This window comes from Pseudomyrmex gracilis, unplaced genomic scaffold (assembly GCF_002006095.1).
Source record: "Pseudomyrmex gracilis isolate BER0280 unplaced genomic scaffold, ASM200609v1 scaffold_27, whole genome shotgun sequence".
Lineage (NCBI taxonomy): Eukaryota > Metazoa > Arthropoda > Insecta > Hymenoptera > Formicidae > Pseudomyrmex > Pseudomyrmex gracilis.
The window spans coordinates 92,226-114,692 of NW_018020611.1; the positions used below are offsets into that span (position 1 = coordinate 92,226).

The 22,467-nt window shown below is 42.3% G+C and overlaps 1 protein-coding gene across 1 annotated transcript in view; it reads left to right on the plus strand.

Moving 5' to 3' along the window:
* Positions 1-8,421: 8,421 nt before the first annotated feature.
* LOC109852292 (Krueppel-like factor 6) overlaps positions 8,422-22,467 on the plus strand; it is a 296,434-nt gene continuing 282,388 nt past the window's right edge. The window contains exon 1 of the mRNA XM_020423327.1: positions 8,422-9,813. Coding sequence (XP_020278916.1) covers positions 9,706-9,813 — 108 coding nt within the window. The 5' untranslated portion in view covers positions 8,422-9,705. The remainder of the gene's footprint in view (positions 9,814-22,467) is intronic.

A 22,467-nucleotide genomic window follows, 5' to 3' on the forward strand; every position in this document is an offset into this window, starting at 1 on the left:
GGTCAAATCGCGTCGGTGGGCAAACCCGCTTGGCCGGGGGTTGTGCCGCGATAATTGGAACAAAGAGAGTTGGCTCCGGGAGCCAGGAGGAATCCTCGTCCTCGGGGCATCCTCTCCCTCTGTCTTTCATTCCCTCACTTCCTCCTCGCGATAGCGATAAAGTTTAACTCTTTCGAACTCTGTTAGCGGTGTACTTCTTCCGGCGCGCGGAGAAAAATTCTCTTTATCTAGTTCTCCATTTTTTTTAAATCTCCTTTTCGTTTATACATATATATGTATATATGTGTGTACAAATATATATATATATTTATATATATTTTATCCGACGTGTTGCTTTATCTTCGTATAACGCCTGCGAAATTACGTTTAATTAATTACGAGAATTTTATTTTCCTAATTACAACGAAAAACACACATTGTATCTGTTTTTGCATATTTGCAAAATTCTATGTGAGAAAAACTTCGCATTTTAATAAAATGCATTGTAAAATTTTTCCAGCGATGTTTCGCGGTATTTTAAAAACAGTAGCTGCACATTTCTGTAGACATTTCTGTTTTTGAGAGTTTTATTTGTTTGCGTGTGAGGCAAATATCTCTGACATTTACATATTTTTTCGCAATTTAATAAATTACAATTTGTACAATTCACACCTTATTCGTATATTTCAATTTCTTTTGATTCACATCGGGATATTTGCGAAAAACTAATTAGTTATATCTTGCAGATGTGCCATTAAAAAAAAAAAAAAAGAGCGAGTGCATGCACTCGCGTTATCTCACAAATGCATATTTATCTCCGAAGGGATAGATCAACAATAGAGATACGTCCGGAGCGAATGTATATCGCGGCGTTCGGTCATCGCAAGCAACGTCATAAATAACATACTTAACGTGTAGTGTTGCTAGAAAGATCGCGATCTTTCAATTTTAATTTTACTCGTCTGAAACGTGCTCGGTCCCCTCCTTCAAACACGGTGAGTGATTCATCGTACGGTCGAGTCACTCGATCATTAAGCTGATCCTTCCTTCGCGATGCGTTGATAACTGACAGTCATGCTACATGAATATCATTCAAGTGTGCTCGTTGTCCGCGTTACTAACTACGTGTCAATCAGTGCGTTTCGGAACATAAATACACATCACGTGTATTCGAGACGTTTGATTAATGCGGTCTGTATTTGCCGACGACAGACAAAGGGCGCACACGCGCGCGCGCGCGCGACAGTAGCGAGAATTATGTCAAAAATCTCGCTTGACATTTTAATAAGACCCGAAAAGGCACTAAACAAAGGTAGCTCGGAACGGAGCTTCGGTCTCTCTGTACAAAAGGCAAAGGTGGAAAGTACATATAGTAACCCCGCAGCGTTTACCGCGAGGAACAGTACACAGAAACAAACTGAAAATTTCTGCAGAAGTTTCTTCTGCGTAAAAATTCACCGTGCAACGTTGGAAAGCGCGTTTTATTGCGTCCGTGACCGCAGCCTCGTTGCGGACGAAATCTCGTTTAATGTTCCGTAAGAAGAGCGAGCGATTCCGTTTTTGAAGAATGTCTGAGGCGCGCGAAAAATTTCTAATGCGAGTGACTCTCACCATCTTTCCTCTCCCCTCATATAAAATACAACTCATGGAAGAATCATCAAAACCTATTTGCGGCTGAGCTTTATAGTGTCTTTTGCATAAAATATCAAGTTGCCGCGTGTAAAATATTATCGCGCGCATACGTTCCTCTCCGAATAACACATTACAGGTACAGTCGATATCAGCGTATCAATATTCACGCGAGTGCACATAGATTTCCCCGTCGGATATGTTTTTCGATCAGTAGCCATCGGTGATGCAGCAGTGTGCCTCTCTCGCGATTCCAGCGGAATAACATTATTCGTTAGCTTCGATCCCGTCGCCCCCTCGTCGGTCAAAGCGAGATTCGATCACCGTATTTGGTGATAAATACTCATTTCGCAACCAAATGAAGTTAGCCTTCGCGTTTCTTGTGTTTTTCCTCCGGCTATCTCTCTCTCTCTCTCTCTCTCTCTCTCTCTTTTCCTCTCTTTTTTGCTTCTCTTGCCTAGTCGCTGCTGTATCATCGACAATGGCGCGCTAGACGCGCGTAAACTTGAAAAGTCCGACGGTTAGACGCGAGTAGGAATAGGTCGACGTGATCGGTGTTGTTCCAGCGGGTGGGTGGTGTTGACGAAAGGGGCGGAAAGTAAGACAGAAGCAATAGCGCTTCGTACAGCTCGTGGAAACTCGTTTCGTCCATTAAAGCGCGCTTTCTTGCAGGCTTGTTTTTCGTCTTCCTCGCCTTCCGCGGCTCAGTGCCGCTCGTGGCATTGAGATACGCACAACGGGAAAAACACACGACGCGGTCGGGCTACGGTAACGCTCGGGCGCGATGTCGACTCCCTCCCTTCCCTCGGAACGCTCGGAGCGACTCATCCTCCGCAATTCATCCCCCGAGACGGAGAGAGCCTAAGTGAAATTTCGTGCCGGGCGCGCTCCTTTTTCTCTTCCTACATCCCCCGTCCTTTCACTCTCCACTCACCGGTCGTCTTTTGCGGGCGAGCCGAGATAAAGGATCCCGATCTACTCTCCTCCCCCCCCCCCGCGCAGCCTTCCTCCCATTGCACGATATCCCGTGAGATATCTTATACCAGCGAGGAATTTCCTTACCACCCTCCTTCGTGGGCAAAAAACAAACTTTGGCACGGATTCTAACCGCTCGTGTTGGGGTTAAAGTAACGACGATCTTCCGCCACGGTCTAATACAAAGTTAATTCACTTTCGTGGCACTAGCGCGCGGTTATCGTTGTGTACGTTCGTATGGGAGAACGACGACGGGATTTGTTTATCCTCCGAGTGGCTGTATCGCGGCGAAAACGTTATATCGGAGCGCGACGGCAAATGGCAGGGGAAAACATAAGAATAGTTTCGCGGCGGGCGCACGTTCGCGTAGTAAAAACGTCGGACCGGGTCAGAGAGAGAGAGAGACGGGGACGTCGAAATGCCAGAGGGCGCGGAAATAACTGATAAAACATCCGAATATTTCATCCGCCAGACGAGCGAACACAACGTCGGAAAAAAAGATTCGAAAGAAGTTCCGGCTACCGCAAATTGGATACGTAAACGGAAGGAAACGCGGTTAGCAAAATCGACCCGATCAATCGTCACGCCAGGCACGCTCTTTTTTTTCTGTTCGACCGCTATAAATTGTCGTTATTCGCTTGCTAATCCGCAGAAACGATCAATTGTAACAAAAATAAAAATGCGAAAAAGAGATCTTTGATCTAATTTTGAAGTTCTATATGCTATTTATAAAACCGTACAAAATCTAATAATCTAATAATTGCACGTACACCCAGATCTGGTGGCAGCTTGAAATTGTTGAGAATCATATCACTTTTCAGATCAAACACAAAATCACAAATGTTTTTGTTATCTTTACTTATGTGTGATTTATGATATTCTTTATTTTTCATATGTTTTTCTTCTTCATATTCCTACAAACTTGAATGGGTTTTTTAGGTAGCGAATGGCCGAGTATAAGAATCGAGCATCGATCAAATTCTAGGCGACTTCTTTCGAGAGTTGTTTGCTTTGTCCTTAAACTTAACCCTCGCTTACAAAGATGAAAGATCGCAGAATACGCGTGGGCGTGTTGTATGTTGACAAACGGAGCACGTTTCGCGTGACGAAGGTTTTTTGGCGTTTTGTGTATATATATATATATATATTTTTTATTATAACGCGTGCCACGACTCGACTAAAAGGGATAAGATTCGAGTTCGGAGAAATATCGCTAATATATAATGTTACTTTGGTTTCATATTTCAGCATTAACGCGAAAAGATATGTTCTTTACATTTTCTTTATCTGTCCTGCAACTGTACAAAAAAAAAAAAATTAAAATTGAATAGCCGAATATATCAATAAAACGATTGTATTCAACACGAATTGGCCCTCACAACGAGCGCTTTTCCGATAGCCACGCGTAAAATTGTCATGTTGGGATTTATCGGCCGTAATCCGTCTCATGCGTCATCTTGAGGAATGTGTATTGTAGACCACGTCCTTAATTTTGCCAAGATCCCGGGCTTGTGGGAATATTTACACGCACGTTCGAAAAAGTTCCCCGCAGTCGATCGCGACCCCTTATTCTGTTGTATCGACTGCAAACGAGGGTTCTTCTTAAGTCGACGGCTTTGTCGAAGTTATATAACACTCAAATTTTCGTGGACACAAGGGTTGCTCCACACGATACCGGTTTTTTTCTCCCGTTACGTATATCTACTTCTGCGTTGCGCAAAACAACTTTAAGACGTATGAGAACATTTTCGATTCTACGCGCGTGTCCGATTTCGCGGAGAGTCATTAAAATTAAAATAAAACTGGCGTGAACCAGAAGTTTTTTTTTCGGAGCGTTTTGAGTGTCGTAAAGACTAGAATTGTGCAAATAAATCTTGTTTACGATGTAACTACATAAATGTTTACATTCCGCACAGATATTCTTTATAACAGAGCGATGGAGAAAGGAAAGAAAGCAATCGTGAGAAATTTCCTGAAGATTTTAGAGACGCGTTGTCGCGTTGTTGTCGCTCGGCGTCGTTTGTCGGAATCCGTAGCGCAAATTTTCAACGCGACTTCAGCCGGAGTCATCTGGCGCGCATGATAGGATTACGAGATTAAGGATTTCCTCGTTTAGAGCCGTTAATAATAATAATCGCCGTCACTTCCGGCAATGCGCGGAGCTGAGATGCGAGCGCCTTCGAAGCGCTTTTACTCGGCTAATGCCACTTACCCGTTTTGCGAAGTTGTCGGCTCGCGACGTCAAAAGAAATCTTAGAGACGGGCACCTCTGTACGACCTCGTCCCATAAATTCCAGTCGCGAGGATGCGCGAGAGCGCGCAGCGTGGCCGGCGACGCTGCGCCGCGAGGGTCGTTCGAAGAATAATAGTTGACACGAATGAAAGAAAGAGAATAGAAAGAAAGAGAGAGAAGGGTGTTTGTACGCGCATGCTGCGCGAGTGTTTGCCGTGGCATTATGCAACCGGGATTACGTCATTCTTAGAACGTTTCTTGCGCTCTAAGTAACGAGTAAGTCGAAGCTGCCAGCGTGTATGAAAAAAACGTGCGCCTAATATCGGCGACGTGGCTGTCGCTTGTTATTAACCTTGGTTTGCGGTATATATAATAGTGCAAGTACGAGGAAACTCTTTTGTGCTACAGAAAAAAAACATACACAAACAATACACACAAGTCTCGTTGAAAAGTTGTAGCAAAATATTTTGTTGCAAAAAACTCGATGAATATTTTCTTTAAAATCACAATGGAAAAATATTTTATATATATATGTGAGATGCGATCATCATCGTGTTCCAAAAATATTATTTTTACACTCTAATTGCAACACACATAACAATGCTACGAAACAATATTTATTTACTAACAGCTTGCGGATGTTATGAAATTATTTGAAATATAATAATTGTGGCAATATTTAGTTTTATAGATAGGCTGTGTGATATTGTGCAATCAATTGCAACAGTCTGCAAATCTGCGATATATATTACGTGAAAACTTATCAATATTAGTGATAAATAATGTATACGTATAATGTGTTGTACAAATGTCAGAAACATTTTTCTGTGTCGACTGCCGCAAGCTTGCAATATTGCGTATTGAATTATCACATCACTTTATATTCCCGACTAACATTCGAATCAGAGAGGGGTTGAAATTCGTCGTTCCGTTTTACTGAATTATTTACGGATGCTCGCAGCATTTCATGCTAGAGATGCAATACGGTTTACAAACATCGATCAGCGTAATATAGCGCGTTCTAAACTGAATAATTGAATTAATATGTTAATGGCCTCGGATGCCCGGTCGGTCGTTTTATCGGGACATGCGCCGCGCGCGCGCGCCAGAGAAAGAGAGAGAGAGAAAGAGAGAGAGAGAGAGGGAGAGAGAGAGAGAGCCATTTTGTATCTGACAAACATCCCGTCGACTCGTTCCGCGGCGAAAATCGACTGCTGTAGCCGGCTACAAGAAAGCTTCTCTAGAGGGTTGGGCTTGGGTCCAACTGTGGCCGCCATGTTTATGGTGCTGGGCATCTTAACCCACTGAACGGCGAATATATCCGGGAAACGAAGCCGAAGTTGAGAGGTTACGCGAGGTCAGGTTCCAACGCAGTGCTATACATTTTCGTGGCAATTTGGTAGAGCAGATAATATCTGCAGTGCGCGCGCGCCGCCCTCCGGACGGAATATAATTTTGAGATAGAACTCTAATCGAAAAAAGAAAGAAAATGTTTTTCTCTTCTTTTTTTGATATTTATTTAAAACGGCCCGCACACGTAACTCATTTTGCTCTGATAATCGATAAAAAGTGACCAAACTATTGTTTCGATAATGTAATATTTGAAAACAATTAATAAAATATTATTGCGCGTGCAAAAAAAAAAGTCTATATTTCGATATTTATAACTTCTCCACGTATTGATTTGATCACACAAAATTCCGCGTAGTTTGTATATAAAATTTTACAGAAAAAATATAACTTTCGAGAGAATATTGTCATAGCGATATCATATCGATCGAGTCGACGCTATCGATTCCCGAGCCATTGTTCAACAACGATCGAGGCTCTCTTTCGTACTCCACGTACACAACGACATCTATACAACACGCGCTTTGTGCAGCGCGCGAGAGAAACGTCGAGCTCGCAAACAGAGCGATTCGAGTACAATAACCGATTAAAAAAAAATATTTGCCGAATCGCGCGGCCAGCCTCGGGACGCTGTAGCGATAGCTCGACGGCGATAGCTCGAACGGAAACGAGGTACGAGGCCGATAAGCGCGGTCGGTCTTCTAATTCCATTCGCCATAAACGCCGCTTACGTATCTAATCTGGCATTCTCGTTGTACGAGCGTCTACAGAAAGGCTTTAACGAACGCGCAGAATCCATGAATCATGTTCCGCGACAGAAGGCGTTCGTCTCTTTTTCTCTCTCTCCCTCTCTCTCTTTTATTCTCTCTCTCAGCTCCCTCAGTTGACTCACGAACGATTATTCATTTGCAAATAGATCTCCGCGACCGTGCACTGTGTGTTTGTATATTTCTTGTAGTCGATTTACCGAGCGAACGCAGTTTCTCTCAGCTAAATCTCAATGTTATGCAAACGTAAACCTTCGATCTTCGAAATCGGCTTAGAAGATCGGTCTTGCTCTTTCTCTCTCTCGCGGTTGATATTCGCAAACGATAATTTAAAAAAAAGTTTTTCTTTTGTGCAATACGCGCTATATACAAATTTCCCAAAATCTACTTCTGAACGGTCTACTCTACCGTATACGCGAGCACGTGAAGATAATACAAATACAGAAGACGACCTTTGACGCTATTGTCGCATGAATGGGAATCTGAAGCACATTGTATCTATACGTGTAATCCGACCAGAACGTAATAGCGGTTGCAGAGGTAGTGATAATAATAGTAATTGAGAAATAATATTCGTAATAATTAAAGAGATTAAAGTGCAAAGTATAAATTATTTTCCTCTCACTGCGAGAGACAAAAAGTTTATATTATTTAAAAATATAAAAAATCTCACGCACAATACACGATGACATAGATATTTTGTAACGTATCTTGTACGAAATACAAAAAAAAAACGATTTAGAATAAAATTATTATTTTTAGAATAGACATATGCGTGATAAAAGTTTTTCTGTGTTTCAAACACTACAAATTTAATAATTTTTTAATATAATATTTGTGATTATTAATCTAGATTTCTCGATATGCAGAAAAATCTTTCAAAACAACATTATTTTTTATTTCATTATCCAAAACTGTATTACAACGTAAAAAAAAACCGGATTTTAAAACGCATTTGCAGCATTAAAATATTTGATTTACTTCACAAAAAGAAAATATCTTGTTGACAGTGCTTGAAGTTGCATTATACGCACTGGTGTGTGTATCAATTTCAGATCACTTCAGATAAAACAATCGAGAGACAACTTTTTCTTTCTTTCACTTACCTTACATTGTACTGTGTACAGAATTCACACGTATGTCAGATATTGCGCCCTCGCTAGTCTTCTACAGGTTGTCAATTCAAATTTCTCTTACGTGTACGCTTATCGCGCGTTCTTTTGCTCAATGCGTCGTGTATTTCGTGAATCCTCTTCCTTCCGTAATTCGTTTTTCTAGTATTTTTCATTTTTCCGTATACAAAGTACATTCGCATCCCTGATTGCGATAGCGCAACATCACCGAGCAGTGCTGCCACGACATCGCGCGGCCACCGATAGCGGTAGACGTCGCCGGCGTTCGCGTGCGCTCGGCTCCGGTCGGCCGTATTCGGATCCCCTCGTGTGGAGTTGCTGCGAAGGGAACGTCAGTTACTCTACGGCACTCGCACAGGGAAGTTCTGTGCATTTTGTCGTATCGCGGAGTATCCGCCGGTTCCTTTACGAAGTGCTAAAATATCCTATAGGTGTTTTCACGCGTTATCTGTTCTAAAGTGAGACGCGCAGTCCGAGCGATAACGTGTCTGTTGCGATCTTGTCACAGACAGAAGCGCGCGAAGATCGGCGTTTGGTACTCGACACGCGCGAGAGAGGAAAAGCCGGTACGCGTAGCCGGGCGACAGATAGGGGTAGAGGGAAAGAGATAGAGAGATAGAGAAATAGAGAAAGAGAAAGACGGCCGCGTGTGTGTTGGTCAACAGTGAATGTACGAGTTCCGTCGAAAGTTTGACGCAAAGAGATATCCCGTTGTACATGGATATCTGAGAAGGATATTAATCTAGGAAAAGAGAAGACGCGCGCGCGCGCGAGATCCGGTGCTCGGGAGTGTAAATAACACGAATTCGAAGGACGACGACTCGGAGCCGGCATTTTGACGTTTGGCTCCTGCGCCTTTCGCTTCTTCTTTTCTCTACGCGTGTGATGAATACTGTTGCGAGCAAGCTGTGCTGCACGCGACGCCAACAGACAGAGCGTCGAGTCGCACGAGTGAAGTTGTCGTCGCAGTGAGGAGAGTTTTATCACGATATAATACTCGAACCGACCAGTAGCTTCGCCAGTAGTACCACCAACGTCAACACTCTGTTTTTTCTCGCGCGAGAGAGAGAAAGAAAGAGGGATAGAGAGAAAGAAAGAGAGAGAGAGAGAGAGAGAGAAAGAGCGTCTTTTCGACGCGTCGTGTGCGCGCATTCGCGGCGGAAACCCGTTCGCTCCATAACCGTCCCTTTTACCCGCGATCGGAGCGGCCGTCCGCGCGTCCCTCCGAGAGGACGACGACGCGCGTTATCGTCCCGTCTCGTTGCCGTTGCATTCTCTCTCGCACCAACGGTTAAGAAGAAGGAGGAGGAGACGGAGGAGAGGGATTTCTGCCTGATGATACGCACGTGCGCTCGCCGCTATTTACTACGTTTACGTGCGTGCGTGCGCGCTAGTCGTCGTAGTAGTACGCACGGTCGTGTTCGCGTTCAGTGAATCGAAATTTATTTTCATGTCGTAAAATACGCGCGGTTTCGGTCTTCTCGTCGGGTCAAGTTTGTCACTTCGATTGATATATATATATACATATATATCCGATTTCGATTGTACGCTTTGGCTTCGCGTCTCGCGCGGCACCTGCAGGAGGACGCCGAAGCGGAGAACAGACGCGGAGGGACTCTCGTAGTCGCGCGGCGTAGCCATGGAGGATACGCTTCTACCAAGCGGTAATATTTTTCGGGAGGTGCAGGACATACACGACACCGGATGCTTCTCGGCCCAGCCGTCGCTCGAGGATCATTGGCAACAGGTAAGAGATCAAATAATTTCGCATCGTACAACAACGCGTTTTTAAAAGGCCGTAATAAAGATGAGATCGAAAACAAAGTCGTGTTTGTTTTTGACTTAAAAAGCCGTGGGATTAAGTAAATATACACAAAAATACATCTATTCATTACGAGTAGTGTTGTCGTGTGAACATGATCGGTAAACGTCATTAATTACACGCTATAGAATATCATTGTTGATATCCGATCCGGTTTCTGTTTGTCCCGTGTTGGCAGATGCTTTTACTTATTGCCTCTTTAAAACGACAAAGGGAACGAGGGTTCGCAGGTACATACCGCGTTCACTCTGTTCCGTCATTCATTCACTACCGCCTGCCGTGCGAGAGCGACCAACTGCGGGCGCCATTTAGCTTCGTTTGGGAGTACGACCGTGGTGTAGTGACCTTTGACCTTCTCATTGCGGCCGGTGTCAAACGTCCACGCGTGAAAGAACGTCCAGAATTGTTGCATCGTGCGAACACGGCTCGTGTCGAACTTGCACGTTGTAATGGAGATATTTCGGATGATAAATACGGTGACTTGCGACCTTTGTCGTTCTCCCCGGGGAAACGTAATATGTCAAAACACGAATATTCAATGAGAAGTCGGTAATAATATACATACGTCATCGGTGAGACCGCAATGAAAAAACGCGATGAATTTTTCGTTACGTCAAATCGATTAGATTTTTCTTGGCGAGAAAAAAAGAAGAAATGTAAAAAAATTTCACGTCGGTCGTATGCAACAAATATTGTTGAAAGTGCCTTTTAAAAACGATTAAGATAATAAGATAACAATAATGGTGTGTCAAATGAATTTATATTTTCTTTACGTGATGACGTCATTTTCTTAAAAACGTACGTTTCGTATACCATTGAGATATTTCGGATTTTAAATCGCGTTACATCAAATCTTTTAATTCAACGCGTTACTTGTTAAAGGGAATGTCATGGACAGAGAAGCTCTTTAAATACATGTCAATTGAAAATTGAAAGGCTCGTCCCGACTATATCGCACGCGATATTGCGGACTTATATGACAGGCTGTTTACTATGGATTTATTAGTATACGAGTATATTGATTTCGAAACCGGATATTGAATGACGGTATATCTGTTCCGTGTAATTGTAGCTACGATATAATAATCTAGCTATTTTGTTTACCGCATATGTGAAAGCCAATTACCGAAAAAGCTATTTTTGCATGTTTCCTCTTATTTAATTTCTCTTCAAAATTGATCGTATTTTAATATTTAACGAGAAATTTTGATATTACAAGTTATCACATATCATAAATACCTGCGTGCGTTTTATATGACTATCACGTAAAATGCTAACGACAATTTAAGTATCCGGAGAAAAAGAGAGAATCAAGTATATAACTCAAAAATATTAAAAGTCACATGATGAAAAATATCGCAACCTTTTAATGACTCATTAATGACGATCATTATATATATGTATTTGAGAACTCCATTAACAACCTTTATCTTTAAGTTAAAATTTCGAATGAAGATATTTTTTATTGTGTATAAAGTCCTCTTTAATTTGCATCTAGACAACATTTTTCAATCATTTTTTTTTCTACCTTGTTTTTCATAGAAAAAGATATATTGCGTTTCCTTGTAATTTATATTCAAATAGTTTCGATGTTTTCGAGATATTAAAGATGTTCGAAAAATCTGTTACGAAATTTTGACGCTGTTGTTGCCTCTTGATACATCGTACGTTTTGTTTTGAGGCGAACAAACATACAATTGTTTTTGAACTTGCATAAAAAAAATAACAGTAACTTCCGTAAACTAAAATTTTCCCAAATGTTTTCGCTGATTTTTCGAGCACTGTTTTCATTTGCGAAATTCGAGCGATCGATCGCGAGGCGCACGTGCTGCGGTATTTTTATGAAATTAAGAGGCAACCGGGCGTCAAAATCGTTCGTTCAGAAGCCACAGCGAAACGACCTTGAGCCGCCAGAGCATCAGATCGGTGTGTACGTTGAACGGAGGCGCACCCGCTATAGACGCCTCGCCGCGTCCTGTTTGTTTACGAGTGTGCAATGACCTTACTCCGAAGCGACCGACCGGCGTAAGAGGGACGGCACTCGTTCCCCATTCAATATCTGAGGCAGTAGAGTGCAATTTTTTTTCCACCGTGTCGCGCGCGCGCGCACACACCGCTTGCGGTAACAGTATAACACGGACGCTTTTTCAGCTTTCGCCGTCACGTGAAAATACGACCGACATCGTGATCCGTTTAACCCTTTATTTGGCGACGTTGCCCCTCGAGCGGCATCGATTTATACCGTTTCTATTGAGTTGTGCCGGTAAACCCCCTCGCCCTTCCTCGAGTTTCTTTGGCCCGACTAACTTTTGTTTTCATCAATTTTACGCAAATGATTGATTATTATATGTCACTTAAAAATTATTGATTGCAAACCTCGTAGCGTGTGTGTAAAATTTTAATTTAAATTTTGATCGCTGCATTTAATTTATCATAATGCACGACTCTCGAGGTTTTTTTATTGACAGCAAGTTCTCTACAATTTTAAATGTTTTCAATATATTTTTATTTTATCGTAGCTGAACACAATAATTTGTGTGTAATACATATAATGCGAATATTCAACGAAATTAATTTGTATTGCGATATTTTCTGGAATTATATATAAATTCCGAAATAAATTTTACAAAAACATTGGAAATTAATATTGCAAAAATAACGCGCCAAACGCGAACTGTTTGTATATATTCACAGAGTAAAAGAGTGTCAGAAAAAGTAAAATATTGATAAATATCTTCCTTGCATGTGTACCACGTTCGTATATATATAATTTGCATATTGCAACGAGTCGGAGCTTTCCCATTTACGAACGAGTAAAGAAATATTTTATCGCAAGAAAATTTTGATCGATTGCTTGGCGCTCGTGTAGTCGAGCTCGTGCTCTCGTTCTTCGGCTACGATTGGCGAGCTGCCTAATTGAATGTCTCGAAGCTTTTCCGCCGACGTGTGAGGTGTTTTTCGTGTTTGTTATTATAATTAATCGTACAATTGCTCGAGCGCCACTTATTATATATCGATCACGAGCTTGTACGAAAAAGTATGAAGTAAAAAAAATAAAAAATAAATAAAAAAGAAACACATTGTGCGTCAGTGGGATAGGTATTTCGCGAAACCGCGCGATCATGCAAGGCATATGGCGTCGACGCACATGTCGACCGTGTCCGATAATGCGATTTGACAGGTGCTTCGTCGCTTGTTTTTTTTTTTTTATTTTTTTTATTTTTTTATTTTTTTTGTATTTCACACTTTACACGATCGCGTCCGTCAAACTGTTTCGACATCGTTTACATCTCCACGCGCAAACAAAGCGACGCGATGTGCGTGTATATCCGTGATATTCCATTGTTATCCACATGCATGCATAGCCAGGATGATTTACAATGATTCCGCGCGTTTTAGAGAATCTTAATTTTAACACATAAATTCTCAATTGAGCGTTATCGGTTTTTATACACGATCGCGATACTGTCTCTCGTGGCGAACATTTTTCTTCATTGCTCGATATATCGATTTGTCATCGGCAAAAAGCTCCGTAATTGCACGCGATTGTTTCAAAATGCGTAGTTGCATGCAGCAATGCAGTTCGTATCGAATTTAACATCACGGAAGTTATTACTCAGCTTGAGGGACAGTTCTGTGACTGCGGAAGATACGCCAACGCGCGTTTCCCCCTGTTGCTGCTGATACCGCGAATTCCCTCGCGCGACGGAGACATTTATTCGCGGTAATTGTCGGTATCCGTGCTCTGGTACAAGTTTTTTTTTTTTTTTTTTTAGTTTTTTTATTTTGCTTCTTTTGAAAACAGACGTAAAATTATAGAAAATTAAATTTCCTCAATTTTTCACGAGATCTACCACGTTGCAATTATCCTTTGAGGTTTTTTTAAAAAAAATATATACTCTTGCACGGTTTTCATCTATAAAATAATTTTTTAAATCCGCAGAGAAGATAAACTTGACATGTTGTTATAAAATTTATTTTTGAAAGGCGGGAAACTCGTAAAATTAAATGTCGCGAGGTTTTTCAGGTGATGGAAGTTATTAGCGAAATTAAAAAGAGTGCACTTTGTTGTGTGAAATCCGCGACGTTACAAACCTCGCTGATGAAGCATTCGTACAGATGACGGTACACAATGCGGTGACCATAGTCGATGCAACTTATCGGTACACATCGACATTCAATATTTACACCGTAGTAGCGTGCTCGAAAGCGTGTCCGGTATATACTCTCTCGATACGATTCTGTCATAGACAGATTATTCCGCGAATTAAAATTTCTACCTTTTCGAGGCACACACGCCGCTATTTGCAATATTCCAGATTAAATTCCGGCGCCATGCGGCAAGTCGCGCCGATTGTTTTTCTCAATTTGCGATTTACCGAGCCAAAAAAGCACGCGCATATTTATTGCACATCGATGAGAATGCGCGCGCTCGCTCAACTTTCATTCCAAATAAATACATTTACCGCGAGCCTGTTTATCGGGAAGCGCGCTGATATAATCGCCTTCATAACGGTCTGGTCATACAAATCTCTGTATTTTACGACTATGTGTAAAATGCACGTAAAAGCTTCCAATGATCCTAGACAGAAACCGACGCTAACATCGGCGCGCGTGAATTATTACGCTTCTCTGACGGTTCTAGCATTGACGATATTTTTTTCTCTTTTTTTCTCTCTCTCTATCTCTCTCTTTCCATTCGTCCCTCGATTTCCATCCGTCACCCTCGCTCTCTTGCACTCGACAAGTTAGCATTTCCACTTCGCATATCGCATTACGACACACTTTGCCCACGTGATATTTTACGGTCTACATCGGTACACATATGTTTCGCAATTCCGTCGTGCGTATCGGTGACAATATCTTCCCTCGTGTGCCGGAAACGATTGGTTATCGATCGCGACACGATTTTATGCACGTCCAATTACTTATCGTTTATTCTCGCGGTATTCGATGGTTCGCGCGCAGTTCGTCGGTGTTCGCAGAAAGAGAATAAACGACGCAGTGGATCGATTTATCTTTTTCGACATAGTGTGTCTATTGTGAGGAGGGAGGGAGAGGGAACAAAATCACTTTTATCCGATTTCCCGCGTATTAAAAATACAAAACGCGTGACATTGGCGCTCACTGATTTTGCAAACACAGAAACTCCGCGCAAAAACGTTACGAATTAGCAAATCCGGAAAACGCGCTGCAGTTTTATTTAATTCGGAAAAAGATATAAAGCGCTGAAATATTTTTTCCAATATTTTCGGTATAACGCGCGCGCGCGCGCTCTTTTTCTATCGACAAGAGTGCAGTTTCTGTTCGAGGCCCCGAAAAATTAAAAATAACCATGTCGAGGATTTGTTTTTTGCCCCCATTGTAGATTATCGCATATAGCAGTGTTTTTCATGCGAAAGTACAGTGTCGACCGGTTTATTTAAATTGAAAATATAGAAACTCTTTCGCGATCTCTCGCTCTCTTCTCTCTCCGATGACGAAATTAACAAAAAATTGCGTATCCAACCTCCACGATAATAACTCGGAATAATATACGGCGTACGTTCGCGCACTGGCAATTGGTGTTTACAACACGGCACGTTCTTGCGCGTTCCCTCCGCGAGAAGTTGCACTTCAGGAAGTCGATCCGGTGCATTGAGAAACATCGGTGCTTTGAGAAGAATGCAAAAGACACAGACAGCTGCAGTCTAACGCAACGAGCGAAGCAAGTCAATCAAATTCCCAAAGTTCTTTTCGCTTTTCTGCTTCTCTCGGGGTTTCCTTCTCTTCTCTTTCTCTCTCTCTCTCACTCTCTTTACATAAGATTTGTCTTTAATACGAGGATGATCATATACGGTATTGAAATTGTTAAAATTCAAAGAATTTATTTCTCAGCTCTGTGTGTAACTTTGCTTTTATGACTTCAGCCTACATTTTTATCGTTGCGAAAGATTTCAGGTTTCGAAATGTAATTTTTTGAACAAATTCTGTGCGCGTCATTTAGAACATAAACGTTTTAGTAATAATTCTTAATTGTAATAAGATAAAATACAGTTGCAGAGTAATATTCACATTAATGATCTCTGCTGCGATTCTTTTTCAACACACAAACCACTGCATTCTGTTTTCCTTTAAATGTGTCAACGTATTTATTGAACGTGAGTTTGGTAAATAGGCCTGACGTTCTTCGTTTTGAGCAACATAGTGCACGTCCCGTTTCGATTCCTCTCACCTTTCCGTATCTTGACTCGGCAGATGCAATACGATGACGCAAGAAACAATAGTTCGCCACCTACAAAGGACCGCGATGTGAAAGAATACCACATTGTCGTGTGTGGCTGCGAAACGTGGCATTGTTAACCTTCGACGGCACAAACTCCTTTCCCAAACGGAAGCGTCTTCTCCGTCAGCGGGCGACGATGCTTGCAAAATGTGCGGGCTTGACACGTTTTCATTATCAGCAATTCGTCGATGACATCGCGAATTCGAACGCAAGCGTCGTATCGTCGACTTCGAAAACGAGTAATTTGATTTCCCGTATAATTTCCGACACAAAAATAAATATTTACATTTCCAAACGTTGTTCCTTACTTTGCTAAATTTATTTCAAAAGATTGTTTTTATTATCTCTCAATTTCTTGCAAAAACAGTTTCATTTCCGTCTTCGCGAAACGAACAAGATTTTACAGAGTCACAAGAGGAACAATGTTGCTTACACAGAACTGGCATTCCTTTTATCGGAGCGTGCGCATACATGAAACGTCGCGTCAGACGTCGTCGGTGGCTTAGATCACGCTTGCGTAGCTTTCTTTCTCCTTTCGCAACGCGATGCGCGCGCGCGCGCGCGCGCGAGTGTCGACGGCACAGGTCCGGTTGGAACGCAACGACGACGACGACGACGACGACGGTTATTTCTGAGTTTCTGCCAGTGCGCTCACTGCCGAGGCATCCGCACGTTTTATGTTTGGCGTGCGTGGTGCCAGAACAAGATCGCCCAGCTTCGCTTCGCCGCTCGTCGTTGATTCGCGCGATCCGTCCGGGGAGCCGTACGCGCGACGCGTTCCCTCGTTCATCACAGCTGGGTCACTCGCAAGATGGATCTATTAACCCCAGGCGTCATTACGATAGCGGGAGGGCGATGAAGAGATAATTTTCGAATTCGCGCGCGCGCGCGCGGCAAATTCCCATCTTTCCCGACTATGTAGGTATTGTCGGAATATTTATCATTATATCGGATGTATACGCACCGCGGCTCGGCATCGTGAAGTTTATCATCATGCGTTCTACCGCGCGTATAATCGAACTCCCATCTCGGTAATTTATTGCCGTACACGGCCAATAAGAGTGCAAAGTAGATCTGTCGAACGATAGCGTCGGTTATCATTGAGGAAGGGAAGGAGAGAAGGAGAGATAGGACTACACGAGAGATAACCCTCTCTCCCATAGGAGCCGCGGGGAAGAATACGCACGTACGTTTTAATCTTGCGATCGGGGTCGCGCAGGTCAACGGTAAAGTGCCAGAACCGGAAATGCGGGAAGCCGCGGTACGAGACAAGTGCGCGCGTTTCTTGCGAAAGAACAGGACAGGAAAGCGAGTCAAGAAGAAAGAGAGAGAGAGAAACCGGGAGAGAGACGGGAGAGAAACGTCGGGAAAGCTGGTAGAAAAAGACGACACAGGTGATCAAACCGGTCGCTCGGTACGCAAAAGCCGCGATGGAGATTACGTGCTCTGAAAAGATCCGGGGCTGCTCTGCCTCGAGAATCCATACCTTCCATTTCCAATTAAGATAACTATCTCGCACGCACGCTATCGCCATCGCCGCGAATCGAGGCGCCTTTTCAATATTTTTGCTTCGTGCGTACTACACGTATATACACAGATTCAATGCGCGCTGCTTCTCGAAACTCCGACGAATCATTGTGCATTCGTTCTTGTGAATCATCACACGCGTCGAGATAGTTATGTGAGAAAAAAAAATTACATCCGAGCTTATCTGAGACGCGATAACGTGCTCATACGTGAGATTGACTTTCTAATTTCGATGTTTATTTTTCATAACTTTCTCACATTATTTATAAAACATCGCTAATCGTCGCGATATAAAATGAAATTCGAACGGAATACGATTTAAATCGCGCAAGTATCGCGCGCGATTGTCGACTCGCGCTCTTTACCGTAAAGTATCTCACGGACGAAACGACGGTTTTGCCGTTGGCGAAATTAAATCGGTATTCAACGATGAAGAACTCGGGGTGCAAACAGACGGTCGCTCTTCGTTAATAGTTGACCATTTCGGTGGTACAATCGGCTGCTGCGAGGATTCGCCCGGCGGATAGTCACGCTCGAATTAACGAGCTTTGCGCGAAGCGGATCTGCAGTGAACGAAACGCCGTGAGCGGAAGAACGGGAGCGCAAGGGGAAGAGCAGAGGAGGAGGGAAACGGCGCAAAACCGGAAAGAGAAACAAAGGACCGATAAAAACAAATTGGTCCTCCTCTCCTGCGCCTCTTTGTCCATCGTTCGGCCCGCGCCATCGGGCTCGATCGGTCCGACAAATTTTGCGGTCCTTCCGCACACACGTTCGCACACACATCACATCCAAATATGTGCACGGTGTAAGATCGTGTGATCTTGTTAAAATTTATCAACGGGAAAGAACACATTCGTGTGCAATATCGGTTATTTGCCGAGTGCGAGAGCGTGACGGTAACATTCGCCTACGCGACCGTTGACAAACGATCGAGCGTGAATTACGTACATATAGAAATGTTTATCTTGCAAATTCACGTTATTTTATAAATACGACATTGCTTTTACAAGCACGATGCTGTCTACTTTCTGTAATTTTTTTGTTCTTTGTTTTTTTTTTTTTTTAACGTAACTTGCACTTTTGATGAGATAATACTTGCAAATGCGCGCTTCGTTATACATATAAATTGCGTCTTAATGAGATAATTTGCATTATCATGACATAATCATACTTTGATGCAGTGGTTTCGGTGATTACATAACGTTGCGAGGTTTTCGAGATATTTTCCTTTTTTTTTTTTGTTTACAAACATCGCGCGTCGTATTGAACGCGGAAAAAATGTTGCTTTTTTTCTCTCTCCTCAAATTCTTATGTAGATTACGCATCTCACGCTATTTTAAGATAATTGGTCCGTGCAATAAAAATGGTAACAAACTACTTAACGGAGTACGGTAGCGTAAATATAATTGCGCTTGAATCACTCGCAATCCCGCGGACGGCAAGAAAATACAAAAAAGTTTTAGCCGTCGCTTCCGCCTTGAAAACCGCGTATAGCGGTTACGATTATCGCTTCACTGAGCCTGATCGCCTGTATTGTTCCGCGTTCGTGTACTTTGCATTGAATAGCAAACGAGTGAGGAAAACCACCAGGGCTACTAAGTGGGTTAACGTTATATCGCGTCGGCTTCGCGACCTTTCTCACCGTTTTATTTTCTTCAATGAATCATAGTGTTACGCTAACAAATCACGGTTAAATTTATTCTCGCGAATGTTTCTCGGGAACGACTTAAAACCACTTTCGTTCGTTACCACGTCGTGCAAACGACGCGGCTTGCGCGCGAATGTGTTTGACATATAGAACGAAAAATTTAAAACCCAGATGCGTGTGATATGCGCGCGCGGAAGGAATTTCATTAATTACGAGTTCAATCTCGCGTATACGTATAAAATCGACCTATGATTTTTCTGTGTGTTCCAAGAGCGGAACCTCCATATTCCTCTCGTCGAATACATTTGCATGTCCTTTCGGATAACACCGCGCGTTTTTGCATTTTTGCATTCTCCGTGCCGTGAATTTTTGCATCCTGCGCTTTTGTCCGCGGAAATAAAAGAATATTAAGGATATATTCACGGTAAACAAAAAGGGGGATTTAGGTTTTTCAACGCGAGGCAGCCGTGTGTGTTGTTTAGAACGTCGTTGTAAGTTGGTTAGCCATTCGTCGTGAATTACGTAGTGAAATATGGTAAAGTTTATTCATTAACACTCGCGCGTGTACGTCAGTAGAACGAGCGCGGTCCGATTTTAGCATGTGTCTGTAGTGTTGTGTGTGTCCATTTTTATTTTTTTTTTATTTGACTATAATCTTTGTTTTCGCAACGATTTGCGCGAATCGTTCGGTTACACAATATTTTCTCTAGATATTTTGGCAGTCGATAAAGTGTTTGGTCAATTATGCGCATTTACGAAAACGAATTTGTTCAGGAATTAGGGTTAAAAAAAATATAATAAGATAAGAGAGAAAAAGCGATACGATTAGTGATACACGCGTAAGACGTTGCGAAACAGATTTTCGGACACATATTTTCGTTAAGTATGCGCGCGAAACAAATCGAAGATAAACTTTGATACGCAGAAATCACATATGCAAAATATTGCATATGTATGTGGTCGCATTTTTGTGGAAACGAGAGCAGTACCGCTATCTGTGTTGTCGCGACAACTTTGTTAGAAGCTTTAAACAAGTATTTGCGCACAATTTCTATGACGTTTCTATTATACGCGCGTCACCGTGAAAGCCTCGACCTGTGCAATTTGAGCGCAGCGCTTTGTAATTTCTTATTTACCAATCCATCCCCCTTGTTAACTCAAGGAAAAGTGGCTTACGTCGTTTTCCAGAGGGTTGTTGCCACGAAATCTCGACGTGCTCTCTCGCGGGACCTCGGGGAAATGAAATGTAATGCTGCAAACTGTGCAGGCATGTGTTGATTTGTGTCTTTAAATATTTGTTACTTGCACAAGGGTCAGCTACAATGAGTCCAATCTCGCTCGTATACATCCGTGTCGTTTGCAATTTTCATGGAAAATAAAATACGATCTCTCTGTCTCTCTGCGTTTTTGAAAACAAATATTTTAAACGGTTTTACGCGGAAACGATGTTTTCGAAAGAAAGGATCGATTCACGAAGTCGATTTAGAAAGACACGTGGCACACATTTGCAATACAAAGTCAACCGCAATGATTTTAACGTAAGACTCGCGTTGCGTACAATTCTCCAAGTTTATCAGACGCCCCGCTGCTGTTTGTTTACACGACGACACGCTGACGTTATTCTTAGCGCTTAGAGTGCAGAAACGCCGTCTAAGTTTAGCGCGGCGCCTTTAAGTCACGTTTCCAAATATCACAGTTGCAAAATCCGGGCGCGAGTCGTGCGAAATTCAGGTGAAATGCAATCCTCTCGACCACACGCTACAATTTACTTATCATTTTCTCGCCGAAACTCACACGCTTCGCAAACTACCGGCAAGCTCTGTGTATATATATATATATATATATATATGTATGTGTGAGGATACAAGCGTTTGTAACTTGATAACGTATAATCGGTTATTTGGCATTGCCGCTTCGCGAATTTAAACGCGACGGAATTGCGAATCGAAGCAAACCTCGGTGTATAGCGCGGTGTATAGCGCGATAGCATCGAGAGAGCATTGCAAACTGTGTAGCTCCACCATTAATCGGACATCTGGCATTCCCGGCAAATGTCAGACCAGTCTGCGTCGCGTTTTAATTCTGATCCCACGGACGACACGCACCTGTGTTCCCTATACCCGGGGCCGGTCTTGCAACGCGCATTTGAAAACCGGCTCTCTTAATACGACCCCTTTGGGTCCGGGGAATTCGACGTTAATTTTAGTTTCGTACACGACGATCCATCTTGAATGAAGTCGTAATCTTGACGGCGGACTTCTCAAAGGAAGAAGTCCAGACCAACGCGCTCTCTCATCAGAAGATGCGGATTAAAGTTTTCACGTTACTCGTTTGCGAGCTGTACTTGCCGCTCCGCGTTCGCGTTTGCGTTTGTCGTAAACTTACGAGACAACTTTGCGAGTTAGAGTATATATGTAATTGTAAAAATATATTCCCGGCGTTTCTCTCACTGCGCAGTCTGTGTCGACACACATTCTCATTTGCCAGTATTTAAAAACAACGTTGAACGATCGATTATCATTATCGATCAATAGTTTGTGTGTGCGTATGATTGGAATAACGTTACCTCTCTCTTCTCTTTTTCTTCACTCTCTCTTTTCCCTCTTGTGATGGAAAACCAATCAAGATGCACGCTCGTTCTGAAATGTGCGACCCGATGATGTAACTACGATAATTTTGATGAGTTATTGATAAGCTATTGAGCGAGAACGTGTTTTATAATTAATTAATAAATCTATCTGATTCATTGCCAATGAATTCAATAGGATTGAATCAGTAGGATGTAATAATCTTCGCGCAATTAAACAGTTGAAATTTCTGACGGAATCAAATCATGAATGTGAATTATTCATGATTATAGAAATTATTTATTAGGCGATCAAAAACAATTTTAGAAGAAGAGAAGATTTGTGTTATATGCTATTTTGACTAAAATCTTTTTCAGATAAAAAATGTAAGAGATGCTACATAAAAAGCTACTTTGATCGGCTGATTGATAATTAAAATGGTTACTTATTAAAAAATTATGACACTCTGTAGAAGAAAAATATCTAAATATTGTAGACCTAACGGGTCTTAATTTTAGGTCAAATCTTTACCAACAATCGATACAAAGGTCAACGAAGAAAATCTAGAAACA